This window comes from Erythrolamprus reginae, chromosome 1, assembly GCF_031021105.1.
Source record: "Erythrolamprus reginae isolate rEryReg1 chromosome 1, rEryReg1.hap1, whole genome shotgun sequence".
In the NCBI taxonomy this organism is placed as follows: domain Eukaryota; kingdom Metazoa; phylum Chordata; class Lepidosauria; order Squamata; family Dipsadidae; genus Erythrolamprus; species Erythrolamprus reginae.
This window is the reverse complement of record NC_091950.1, coordinates 265004430-265016885: the sequence shown is the minus strand read 5'-3', so window position 1 is coordinate 265016885 and position 12456 is coordinate 265004430. Positions and strand designations below refer to the sequence as shown.

The 12456-nt window shown below is 42.1% G+C and overlaps 1 protein-coding gene across 1 annotated transcript in view; it reads right to left on the bottom strand.

The window, feature by feature from the left end:
- Window positions 1-12125, bottom strand: part of DCDC2C (doublecortin domain containing 2C) — a 56660-nt gene extending 44535 nt beyond the window's left edge. Inside the window, exons 1-3 of the mRNA XM_070762692.1 lie at window positions 12043-12125; window positions 11507-11798; window positions 5350-5642 (exon numbers count right to left, since the gene is read on the bottom strand). Of these exons, the coding sequence (XP_070618793.1) occupies window positions 5350-5642; window positions 11507-11798; window positions 12043-12125 (668 nt within the window). The remainder of the gene's footprint in view (window positions 1-5349; window positions 5643-11506; window positions 11799-12042) is intronic.
- Window positions 12126-12456: the final 331 nt, after the last annotated feature.

The window sequence follows — 12456 nt, the reverse complement described above, 5'->3', positions numbered from 1 at the left end:
AATTCCCCTGTATATTTATAACAGCTTATTTAGTATCATAAACCAGCAGTACATCATTTTATAAAAATTCTCTTAAAATAATTTTACACTGAATTATAATCTTAAATTCAACCTCCTTCTTCCCACATACTCTTCCATTGATGCAAATATATACAGTGATCTCTCGGTTAGCGCGGGGGTTACGTTCCAAGACCTCCCGCGCTAACCGATTTCCGTGTTATACTGGATGCGGAAGTAAAAACCACCATCTGCGCATGTGCGCCATTTTTTTCATGGCCGCACATGCGCAGATGGTGGAGTTTGCGTGTGGGCGGCGGGGAAGACCAAGGGAAGATTCCTTCAGCCGCCCAACAGCTGATCTGCTCCGCAGCGCGGAAGCAGCGAGGAGCCGAAGATGGGGTAAAGGCAAAGGGGAAACCCCATCTTCGGCTCCTCGCTGCTGCCGCGCTGCGGAGCGGATCAGGTGTTGGGCGGCTGAAGGAACCTTCCCTTGGTCTTCCCGCCGCCCAGGCAAAGGGGAAAGATCGCTTGCCGCTTTGCAGCTTGGAGCCTTGCTTCGCCTCCTTCGCTGCAATAGGCAAGCGGCAAGCGATCTTGAGAAAGAGAGAGAAAGGAGGGCGACTTGCCAGTCCACGCCCCCCTGGATGAACAGCCTCGCATGGCCCCAGCGCCGGGCTCCGCTGTTGCCTCCGCCCCCATTCGGCTCTGCAGCTGAGAGGCCTTCCCGGCGGAGCCCTCCCCAACAGCTCCCGCCGCCAGCGCAAAAAAGAAAAGAAAAAAAAATCCCCAAAAGAGGCAGGCACAAAGCGGGGGCACAAGGGGAGCTGCCCGGCAGAGGTTGCTTTTTTTCTTCTCGTGGGCAAGTGGAGGGGGGGAGAGAGAAGGGAGGAAGAGAGTGTGAGAGAGGAAGAAAGAGAGAGAGAAATGATAGAAAAAAGGGGAGAAAAAAAGAGAAATGAGAAAATGATTGAAGCATAGTGACAGGAAAGAAAGAGAAAGAGACAGAAAAGTGACTCTTGGTGATGACGTATGACGTCATCGGGTGGGAAAAACCGTGGTATAGCAAAAAAAAACGCGGACTTATTTTTTTATTAATATTTTTTGAAAAACCGCGTTGCAGCGTTTCGCGCTAATCGAGAACGCGCAAATCGAGGGATCACTGTATTATATTTTTAATTGCCTGTTTTATCATACATATTTTAATTGTTCATCCTGTTTCCTTTTCAATAAAAGTTTATACATCTTAGCAGAATTCATCCAATTTAGTGTTACCATGTTCAAATTCATAATTCTTATCAAGCTTAAATCTTCTTATTAATTAAACACAGGGAAATCAATGACATGTAAAATCTTCCAATAGATCAGCAGATCAACGTAAGTTAACCATTTTTGTTTAAATATCATTACCCTTCTCAAAAAATATTCTTGGGCTGACAAACATAAATGGATTTTAGGAGACATTTTGCCTTACGTCTATTCTAAATTCTCAATATGGCACATCTAAGTAAATAATTTTTAGAATCGATATTAACTTTAACTTTATTGTACCACAAATAGATGTGTCAACCAAATCTTAAATTATGTCCTTTCAATTCCAATAACTGCCTATTTCCTAGAGTCGCCCACTTTTTCATCCATATTAAAAAACAAGCTGCAAAATACAGCTTCAAATCTGATAGTCCCAATCATCTTCTTTCCTTAGTACCCTGCAGCACTTTGTATTTAATTCTAGCCTAGCCAAACAAATTTGGAAATATCTTTTTGCCACTGCTTAAATGCTCTTTCAGTTGTCAATGTAGTCTGGAATAAAAATAACCTTCTAGATAAAATATTTATCTTAATCACAGATATTCTTCCCAATTTCAATTTTTTCCACCTCAAAGTATCATTTTTAGCTTCATTCAAAACTCTGACATAGTTATTTTGACAACATACAATTCATATTAGTCAAGACAAAACCAAAATATTTAATCTTTTCCTCAATTTTAAAACCAGATATTTTTCATCAGATCATTATGACTTGTGTAGTTACATTTTTACCAAGACAGTTTTTGATAATTAATCTTAAAAATGCCAATGCCAAAATCTTACAATTTTTTATCAAAAATTCAAAACCCTTCCAGAGGGTCTTGCAAAATCAAAACTAAATCATCATCAAAAGCTCCCAATTTAAAGGTCTCGTTTTTAATCATTAGACCCATTATCTTCTCATCTTGTCTAATACAGTAGTTCTATTTAAAACTTCTATCTTTCTATAGAAAACAAGACTACATCAAGAAAGAACAAGTACACCACAAGATGAACCCTATTATTCATCAAAAATTAGCTGTATCTACACCAGTGCTTCTCAATTATTTTCTGTTACAATCCCCCCTCCCCAAACTCTCTGATCTGAGCCCCAATGGAATTTTACTGTTAATATTTATTATTTTACTTGTTATAAGCTGCGAGCAAACTATTTTCTGGGGAAGACTGCTCTACCCACTTACCTGGGAGTAAGTCACACTGAACTCAGTGGTGCCTGTTTTTAGTTAGACAGGCATTGGCTACCATGGTTAGAGCCCTCTTTTGACATGGGGCCAGGCCAGCTTAAGTTCACGGCTACTGTGGCGCCCATTGAGAGCAACAGGAACCCACGCAGCTACTCCGCCTAGCCACATTCTCTTCCGGGCTTGGAGCAGCGTGCAATTGGGAAAACACTCCCCGTTTGGGGGATTCGATTGAGAGGAACCATGCATGTTCCCCAGGGTCACAGGTGCCTCCCTGGCATGGCTCTGTGCCCCCCATGGGGACCCACCCCACTATTTGAGAAGCACTGATCTACACTGACATTCATTTTATTATAATGGAGTTCTATTGTGATTCTAGGAAAAAAATAAAGCATCAAAATGCCATTTTGGACTGCAAAACAAAAAGAATTATAATTGAGTATCATTATTAAAAACGTCATATTCCAAATCATAACCACAGCTTTCTCCAATAGTTTATGTAAACATTAAGTAGTACAGTTCATACAATAAAACCTACAACACTCCAGGAGTTCATTCTATTTTTTTTCACTTTAAATTAAAGTAAGAATAGTAATGCATTTTGACAATTCTATTCCCTTATGCAGGATAAAGCAACAGAGGCTAAAATTATGTCTTCTGTGCTCTGTAAATAGACTGGCCAGGTATCACACAGTAAGCGCATCAAAAAAATAAAATAAAACAAAACATTATCTTACAGTGGGAATTGCAAGCAGCAGCCTATTTCATTTAATTTGAATAGCAGCTCTCATCAACTAAGCAACCAAGAGTTACCAAGTTTCAGCAAACTCAATAATTAAGTTACAGTTCAAGAAATTTGCAGTTCAGTTCTCATTTACAGATTTACGACCACAATTGAACCAATGTTATATTGAGTGAGTTTTGCTCCATTTTACGATCTTTCTTGCCACAGTTGTTAAAAAAATCACTGTAGTTGGTTAACCTGGTTAAGTGAATCAGGTTTTCCCATTGACTTTGTCAGAAGGTCACAAAAAATGATCATGCGCAGAAGCAAAATCTCATGAAGAGACGCATGTGCGCGAGTGATTTTGGCAGGAAAAAAAATCATGGAAATCTCTCTCGCAAGCGCGTCCTGTTGTGAGATTTTACTGCATTTTTGCTTCCTGTACATGCGCAGAAGCAAAAACACGCTGGGGATGCGCACACGCCATGCAAGACAACCAAAGCTGCACATGCAATGCACTGGTAGTGGCGGTAATGGCAATCCTGCCTGTTATTGGCCTATACCAGGGGTATCAAACTCACTGTGTCACGTTGCCGACATTTTATCCCTTTGCGGAGCTAGGGCAGGTGTGACCTGCGCATGATGCATCCGGCTTGTGGGCCACTAGTTTGACCCCCTGGCCTATACTGTAATACCTCTGGTATTAATTTCCTTGCTCCAGGCAAAAAGAAGTATGTAAAAGAACTCTACTCATTGGCTATATTCATCAAACATATAGCTTGGTTAGAGAATTACCCATTTTTCTATGAACTAATCAATAACTTGGGCTCACACAACAAATCAATGGCAAAAAGTATGGTCAAAAATAAAACTGAGGGGTCCCTGGTGCTTTCTGAGCTTGATTGTTTTCTTGCAAATTTTTCACTACCCAAACTAGTAACATCATCAGTGCTAGTCTTAAAGATAAAATTAAGCAAGCTTATGTAGCTACTAAATGTGTAATGGATCTAGATGTTGCATGAATATAGCCATCTCTTCTTATCTCTTTGCAACTCCTCCCTTACCCAGTTAGACTTTAGCAAAGGAAAAAGAGCAGTTCATATTGCATTTGAGCCTTAAATAATTAAGTACTGTAAATCCAAGGCAGGGGAAGGAATAAGAAATATCAAATTAGCAAATAAGGTTGTGTTGAAGCAGATCAGTTATATACTTCCAAAGATGGACTGCCTATGGAAAGATAGAACACAATGCAAAAGAAAAATTCAAAGAAGTTAATATTTCTTGCATATGAATTATAGATTAACTAACAATTTGAAGCATTTTCTATTTTGCAAGATTGTAAAACCGTTCTTCAGAACATTTAATCCCTACTATATATCAGGCCAGCTTTAAATCCACTGATTTAACCAGTTTCTTTTTTTTTACAAAAAAAAATATTTTATTATAAACATACATAAACAAATATAAACATTATAAAAACATTGCACAATGTATGGCAGTCCTGTTTCTATTTTCTATAATTATATTTCTATATTACCATTATTTAATATTTCTAATACCATATACATTTTATTTTACATAGGTCTCATATCGGTATCTCTTTTATTCCTATATTCAACAGATCCTTTTTTCTTTTCTTTCCCTGTTATTTAAGTTGACTAAGACTTAATCAGTTTCTAATGCAGATTATGAATACTGCAAAGTTATTATTGCTATAAAGATGTAGGGGAGGGGAAACCTTTGCAGCAAGGACTTTTGAATTTCCCAGTAATATTTTCAGTGTTATGCTAAACTCAGCTATCTGCTCCCCCCCCCCCCGCCCTTTGGGCAATACTGTACTGTACTGTACTGGATAAAGTAAATTAGCATCCTGCAGATTTTCTTTGTACAAACCTGGGATTGTCATCCAATGAAATAGAGGAGGAAGGACATAAGTAGTTATTTTGGCAATATTGGATAAATGAAAAATTAAAGATTTAAATTAGCATCCTGCAGATTTTCTTTGGAATTTGTACTATACAGTATCTGGGATTAGTATCCAATAAAATCGAGGAGGAAGGAGAGAAGAAGCAACTTTGCACAGTTGTGATACACTTGAACAAAACTTTTTTTAAGGCCCTGGTCTTCAATACTTACTTTATCTTCCTAAATCTCTCCCTGCCAGCGACCACGTATCTACCTCCCTGCTGCAATTCCGGGAGGTCTGCAACAATGTGCCCTTGGGTGGGTGTATAGAGCTTCCGCACCCCGAAGGGCGTTGGCACACCTTCATTCAGCTGGATCATGAAGGCTTCAAAAGTGGGCACGTACCGAGGGTTGATGATAAATTTCCTCCCCAAGTAGAACGGATCCCCGTTACGGTAGACCCAAACTGTCCGGGCAGGGGTGGAATCTGTTAAACTGGGCATCGCCCGGGGCCGGCCAGAAATCTACTATTTCTGACAGAGGGTTGGGGAAAGATAGAAAATACATCTAAACAAAACAAAAAACCCCATAAAACTCCTATCTATCCCACCCCAAAACAAAGTATATGAGGTAAAAAATAAGAGCCTCAAAGTCTCCCTAGTAGCCTCTGCTTCAAGACTTTGCTTCAAGCAAGCTCCTACCTCATAGTGTCACCAACAGGGGTCCCTCCCCACCCCAAGCCCCCCCACCCTTTCCCCGACATGTCCTCTGAAGGGGCAGCTTTGTCTCGGCGCCCCCTTTCACCTCAACCCGCCGGGCTGAGCGTCACGCCGAGGGTGAGGATTGTGACTCACAGATTACACCCGGTGTATCCCGCGAGGGAGAAGGCGGTGCGGTTGCCTCGAAACCTTATTAGGTTGCCGGGGGGGGTGGCGGTGGTAAAGGGAAGGCGAGAGAAAGGGACTCTCTTGTAGTTTGCGCTCAGGCTGCTTGCACCGGGGAGGTGGAGAGGGCGGGAGGAGCTGCTCCGTGCGTGTTCTTGCAGATCGGGCAGAGAGTCTTGTTGAGGTCCCGGGTCTGCTGGCGGGAAAGTCCTCCCAAAATTTTGAAACGTTGCTTGGAGTTCGGGAATGGTTGGCTCTTCGCTGGTTCAGGCGCAGCCTTAGGAAAAAGAAAGTTTTGTCCTCGGTTCCAGGATGGGGGAGTCGAGAGAGAATGGAAGGATTTGCAGCAAAGGGACAAGGGACGCTGGATAAAACCGATTAAGTCCCACAGAGTTGGCCTTCTCCGGTCCCGTCGACTAAACAATGTCGTTTGGCGGGTCCCAGGGGAAGAGCCTTCTCTGTGGCGGCGCGGCCTCGACCCTCTGGAACCAGCTCCCCCCTGAGATTAGAACTGCCCCCACCCTCCTTGCCTTTCGTAAACTCCTTAAAACCCACCTCTGTCGTCAGGCATGGGGGGACTGATATAACTTCCCCAGGTCTATATTGTTTATGTATGGTACGTTGTGTGCATGTTTTTTTTAAATTATGGGTTTTTAGTTTTAATTATTAGATTTGTATTCTACATTGTTTTTTTCTATTACTATTGTGAGCCGCCCCGAATCTACGGAGAGAATTGAAATTGAAATACAAATTGAATAAATAAATAAATTTAATTAATTAATTAATTAATTAAAAAACCATGGCAGAGGTTGAGCCAAATTCTGGTTAGGAAGGGTTTCCTCCCCTTGTAAGTAAAACGTGTCGCCTTTGCAAGGTAAGTTTAGACTATGAGGGATTGTTTAGAGAGGGGTGGGTGGGAAAGAGAAACTCCCAATAGAAGAACAAAAGAAACTGTTTTACTAGTAATGATAATTAAAATTATCCAAACAGGTATTTATTTATTCATTCATTCATTCATTCATTCATTCATTCATTCATTCACTTATCTATTAATCAAACATGTAGCTTGTTGCGTGTATCCTAAGATTTTTATTAATATTGATTTTTTTCTTCATTGCTTATTTGACCCCTATGGCAATCATTAAGTGTTATACCACATGATTCTTGACAAATGTATCTTTTTCTTTTATGTACGCTGAGAGCATATGCACCAAAACAAATTCCTTGTGTGTCCAATCACACTCGGCTAACAAAATTCTATTCTATTCTACCGTATGTATAAGGTAGTAGGTATTGGTATAAACATTAACAAAGTAGGTGCAGGTAAATTAGGCAGTAGGACAGGAACGGTGGGCACAATGGTGTGCTTATGTACACTTATGTACACAGTGGTGCGCGGTATCCTTAGGTAGGAAAATTAAATGTTCAAACTAGTATAAAAATATGCAAATAGCAATTAGGAGGAGGAGGAAGAAAAGGTGGGGCAGGGCTGCCAGAATGTCTTTTTTATTATTTTGCAAAAAGCCCTTTGCTTTTGCTTTTGCTTTTTTATTTAATCTTCATATACATGTGTGTGTCTATCTTCTGTGTTTTGCTTGCATGCCTTAGCAGATAAGAAATAGATGTTTAAAATGACCAAAATTTCAACTGATCATTAGATCGTCCTTTTCAATTCCCCTACACAATCTAGAAAACTTATTGTAGGTTACATGATTTAGTTTTAGTGTATTGCTATCTATGAATTATTTTGTTAATCAGCTGTAATGATGACTGGCCAAAATAGATTTAAAACAAATTCTATGTCTCAGAAAACTTTAAAGAGAATTTATTTATTTATTTATTGGATTTGTATGCCACCCCTCTCTGTAGACTCGGGGCAGCTAAAAACAGTGATAAAAAACAGCATGTAACAATCCAATACTAAAACAACTAAAAAACCCTTATTGTAAAACCAAACATACATACTAACATACCATGCATAAATTGTAAAGGCCTAGGGGGAAAGAATATCTCAGTTCCCCCATGCCTGATGGCAGAGGTGGGTTTTAAGGAGCTTACGAAAGGCGAGGAGGATGGGGGCAATTCTAATCTCCGGGGGGAGTTGGTTCCAGAGGGCTGGAGCCCCCACAGATAAGGCTCTTCCCCTGGGCCCCGCCAAATATTTCAGTTCATATCCAAAAATATCTTCCTGAATATTTTTTTAAACACTATTGTGCTTCAATTTAGCTGCTATACTGCTAAATATTATTTGACTTCCTCATAATATGAATTGCCTTAACTAGAGGGTATCAAAGTAGTTTTTAACATTTGGTATGCATGTGCCATCATCAAGCTTTGGTTTACATTACATGTTTTACCATGTCTTTATTTGTTATGATTATCTTTTTGATATGTACTGCATCTTTTGATTCTTCACCTTCCATGTTATGCACGACTTACTGTCATGTAGACTAAACCTGATTTGAAGTACCGTATTTTTCGCTCTATAAGACGCACCTGCTGATAAGACGCACCTAGATTTTAGAGGAGGAAAATAGAAAAAAAATATTTTGAGCCAAAAAGGGGAGAGGAAGAGAGGAAGGAGTGAAAGAAGGGAGTGAGGGAGGAAAGAAGGGAGGAAGGAAAAGGAAAGCAAGAAATGGAGGGAGGAAAGGAAGGAAAGAAAGAAAGAGGGAAGGAACAGGAACAGAGGAAGGAAGCAAGGAAACTTATGAAAGGGGAGAGTAAGAGAGGAAGGACTGAAGGGAGGGAGGGAGGGAAGAAGGTAGGAAGGAGAAAGAAAAGAAGAAATAGAGGAAGGGAAGGTAAAAGAGAGAAAGAAAAAGCAAGAAAGAAAGAGAGAAAGAAAGAAAATGAAAGAGAAATAAAAATAGAGAGGGGAAATGGAAGGAGGGAAGGAAGGAGAGAAAGAAAGAGAAAGAAAGAAAGCAAGAGAAAGAAAAAAGAATGAAAGAGCAAGAGAGCAAGAGAGAAAAAGAAAGAAAGAAAGAAAGAAAGGCAACTTCAAAGAAAGGCTCACTGAGCATCTCTCACTCTCTCTCTCTTTCTATCCCTCTTTCTTTCTTTCTCTTCCTTTCTCTCTCTCCTCTTCCTTTATCTCCTCTCTCTCCCTCCCTCTCTCTTTCTCTCCCCCTTTCCCTCTCTCTTTCTCTCTCTCCCTCTCTTGCTATCTCTCCCCCCTCTCCCTCTCTCTTTCTCTCCCCCCTTTCCCTCTCTCTTTCTCTCTCTCCCTCTCTTGCTATCTCTCCCCCCTCTCCCACTCTCTTTCTCCCCCTCTCTCTTTCTCTCTCTCCCTCCCCCTTTCTCTCACTCTCTCTTTCTCACTATCTTACTGTCTGTTGCTCTCACTCACTCTCCTCTCTCCGTTCTTCTCAGCGGTGACGCGCGCACGCCCTGCCCGCCTCACCTTTGCCGAGAGCATTTCGTCCCGGGCTCTCAGCAAGGGGGTTGTAGGAGAGGCGGGGCCGGCGGCAAAGGTGATATTCAATGTCGGGGGCGCACGGGCGTTTGCACGCGCTCCCTATCTCCCTGCTAGCCCACTCTGAATATTCAAAATAAGAAAAACCTTCACCGGCAAAGGCTTTTCTTATTTTGAATATTCCGAGTGGGCTAGCAGGGAGATAGGGAGCGCGCGCAACCACCCATGCGCCCCCGACATTGAATATCGCCTTCGCCGGCCTCCGCTGAGAAAAGCCTTTGCCGGCATTTCCTCTCGGGGTCAAGGAGGCGCAGCGGCGGGCGGAGAGAGGGAAGGGGGGGCAGCGGCGTCCCTCCTGGCCTTGGCGGGCCGCCCGACCCTCCCCACCTCCTGCAAACGCGGCGGGCGGCGGGGGGAGAGCGAGGAGCCGGTCCCGGCGGGCGCGGGGCTTGGCTGGCTGGCTGGCGGGGGAGCGCCGCTGGTGGTGCGGAGGGAGACCCTCCTCCGGGAGGGAGGGGGCCAGGCAGCAGCTAGCCAGCCAGCCGGCGGGATGGCGCTTCCGAGTTGGCAGCCTCCCCCCCCCCCCTCCCTGCCTGCATCTTCGCTCCATAAGACGGGGCTGATTTTTCATCCTACTTTGGGAGGAAAAAAACTGCGTCTTATGGAGCGAAAAATACAGTAATAGTATATTAACAGTTTCCCATTACTCCCTCCCAAATAACTCCTACTGCCTTGTTAAAAAAAGATTTTCTCTTAAAATAGATGGTAAGAATTTTATCCTACTCGTTTCTAGGTATCTTTTGTCTTCTTTTTTCATCAGGCTGTGTAATACTGTACATACATACAGTTCTGCATCATCTTAAAAAGAACACTAAAATTATTTTATACACTTAAGTACGATACACAACTGTATTATTTTTTCTTGTATTAAGTTAATATTTAGCTCTTAGGGTTTTTTTTACCTTCAGTAGAAAAATTTACAATATTTTATTTTTAAAAAACTTTATGGAGAAATAATATAAATAATTTATCAAGAGCTGCATGCTTGTTGGTTATTTTTTTCTTCTGAATAGCAACTTATTATTTATTAGACTTGTATGCCTCCCTTCTCCGAAGACTCGGGGCAGCATGCAAATCTTCAAAATTTCCTTCCTTCAAATAACCCTAAAAGCTCAGTCTTTTAACTGTCAGTGCAGATGGCTGGTTACCCAGATCTATATTTGAAGAATGTAAACTATGTTGACACTAAAATCTTATATCAGTGATGACGAACCTTTTCTTCCAAATGAAGTGCATGGAAATATATGGTGATGAAGTAGTGTTTCTAGAGCAAGGGTCTCCAACCTTGGCAACTTTTAAGAGTTGTGGACTACAACTCCCAGAGTTCCTTAGCCCACCTTTGCTGGCTGATAAACTTTGGGAGTTGAAGTCCACAAGTCTTAACGTTGCCAAGGCTGGAGACCCCCGTTTTAGAGCACTAAAGATTCAGCTAAACTCCCGTTTTCCTCAAGAGAGAGAAGACTTTAAGAAGCTGCAAGATTTACCAGGAAGTTATAAACTAGGAACACATCTTATTCTCCCCCCCCCCTAATCTATTCTTATCTACAGTGTTCCCTTGACTTTCGCGGGTCCAACATTCACGAAAAGTCTATTCCACGGTTTTTCAAAAAATATTAATTAATTAAAAAATACTTAGCGGGTTTTTTCTATACCACGGTTTTTCCTGCCCGATGACATCATACGTCATCGCCAAACTTTCATCCGCCTTTAGTAAATATTTTTGTAATAAACTTTAATAAATAAACATGGTGAGTAATAATCTAAATGGTTGCTAAGGGAATGGGAAATGTAATTTAGGGGTTTAAAGTGTTAAGGAAAGGCTTGTGATACTGTTCATAGCCAAAAATAGTGTATTTACTTCCGCATCTCTACTTTGCGGAAATTTGACTTTCGCGGGCGGTCTTGGAGCGCGTCCCCCGCGAAAGTCAAGGGAACACTGTATTTTCATCTTTCCCCTCTGCTGCCTTTCCATGGCCGGAGGGGGGTCGGCGGGAGGGGGAAGGAAAGGTAGGCGTGGCTAACCTACCAAGGGAGAGAAACGCCGAGGAGAGCAGCACAGCAGCTTGGCACTTGCAAATCTTTTCCCCGGTCTTGAATCATTTGCTGTAGCAACCTCAAATGCCTCGAAAAAGAGTTGCAAGTGCCGAGCTGCGTCTTGGGGGGAAGCAACTACGAAGCAGCTGCCACGTGCCCCACTAATCCCCAGGGCCGAGCCACCAGCACCCAGCCGAGGACTGCCGGGCACCTTGGGGACGGCCCCAACCCAGCTGACCGCCGCCCAACATTCAGCATATAAGACGCACCCATTTTTGATGCTCCTTTTTGAAGTAAAAATATGCATCTTATACACCGAAAAATACGGTAGTATTAACACTTCACATGATCTTGATTCTATCCTTCTGTTAATATACTTAATGGACCTTGTTGGCATTTTTGGTGGTTGCTGCACTCTGTTGACTCATATTTAAGTGATTTTCGACTAGGACTTCTAGATCCCTCTTGCAGTTACTGCCATTGAGTCTGGTGCCACTTATTCTTACCTGTACATTTGGTTTTTCTTACCTGTGTTTTTTTCTCACCGTCGAATTGCATCTTGTTAGATAGGGCTTAGTGAACCTATCTTCAATGAGCCTATCTTCTGGCATGTAAGCGTTCCTTTCTTGCGTACCTATATACTGTTGTGGTTAGCTCTGGCCCAACTCCTGCCCCAAGGAATGTGCAGGTGGATGTGGGGGAGACATCCACATGCTGCAGGCCTGTTTTGCTCCCAGTGGAATCTGCCGACGAAGTCTCCTCTGACCAAGGAGGTCTGAGTGACAGGGAAGAGGGGAGTTTGGCAGACAGCCCAGGAGGAGATCAATCATCTGTATCATCTCTGGATTCTGAACAAGAATGAATGACACATCCACGCATGCATAGAGTGATGCATAGGAAGCAACAACTAAAGGATTACTGTATTACAAAAGTAAATGAGGC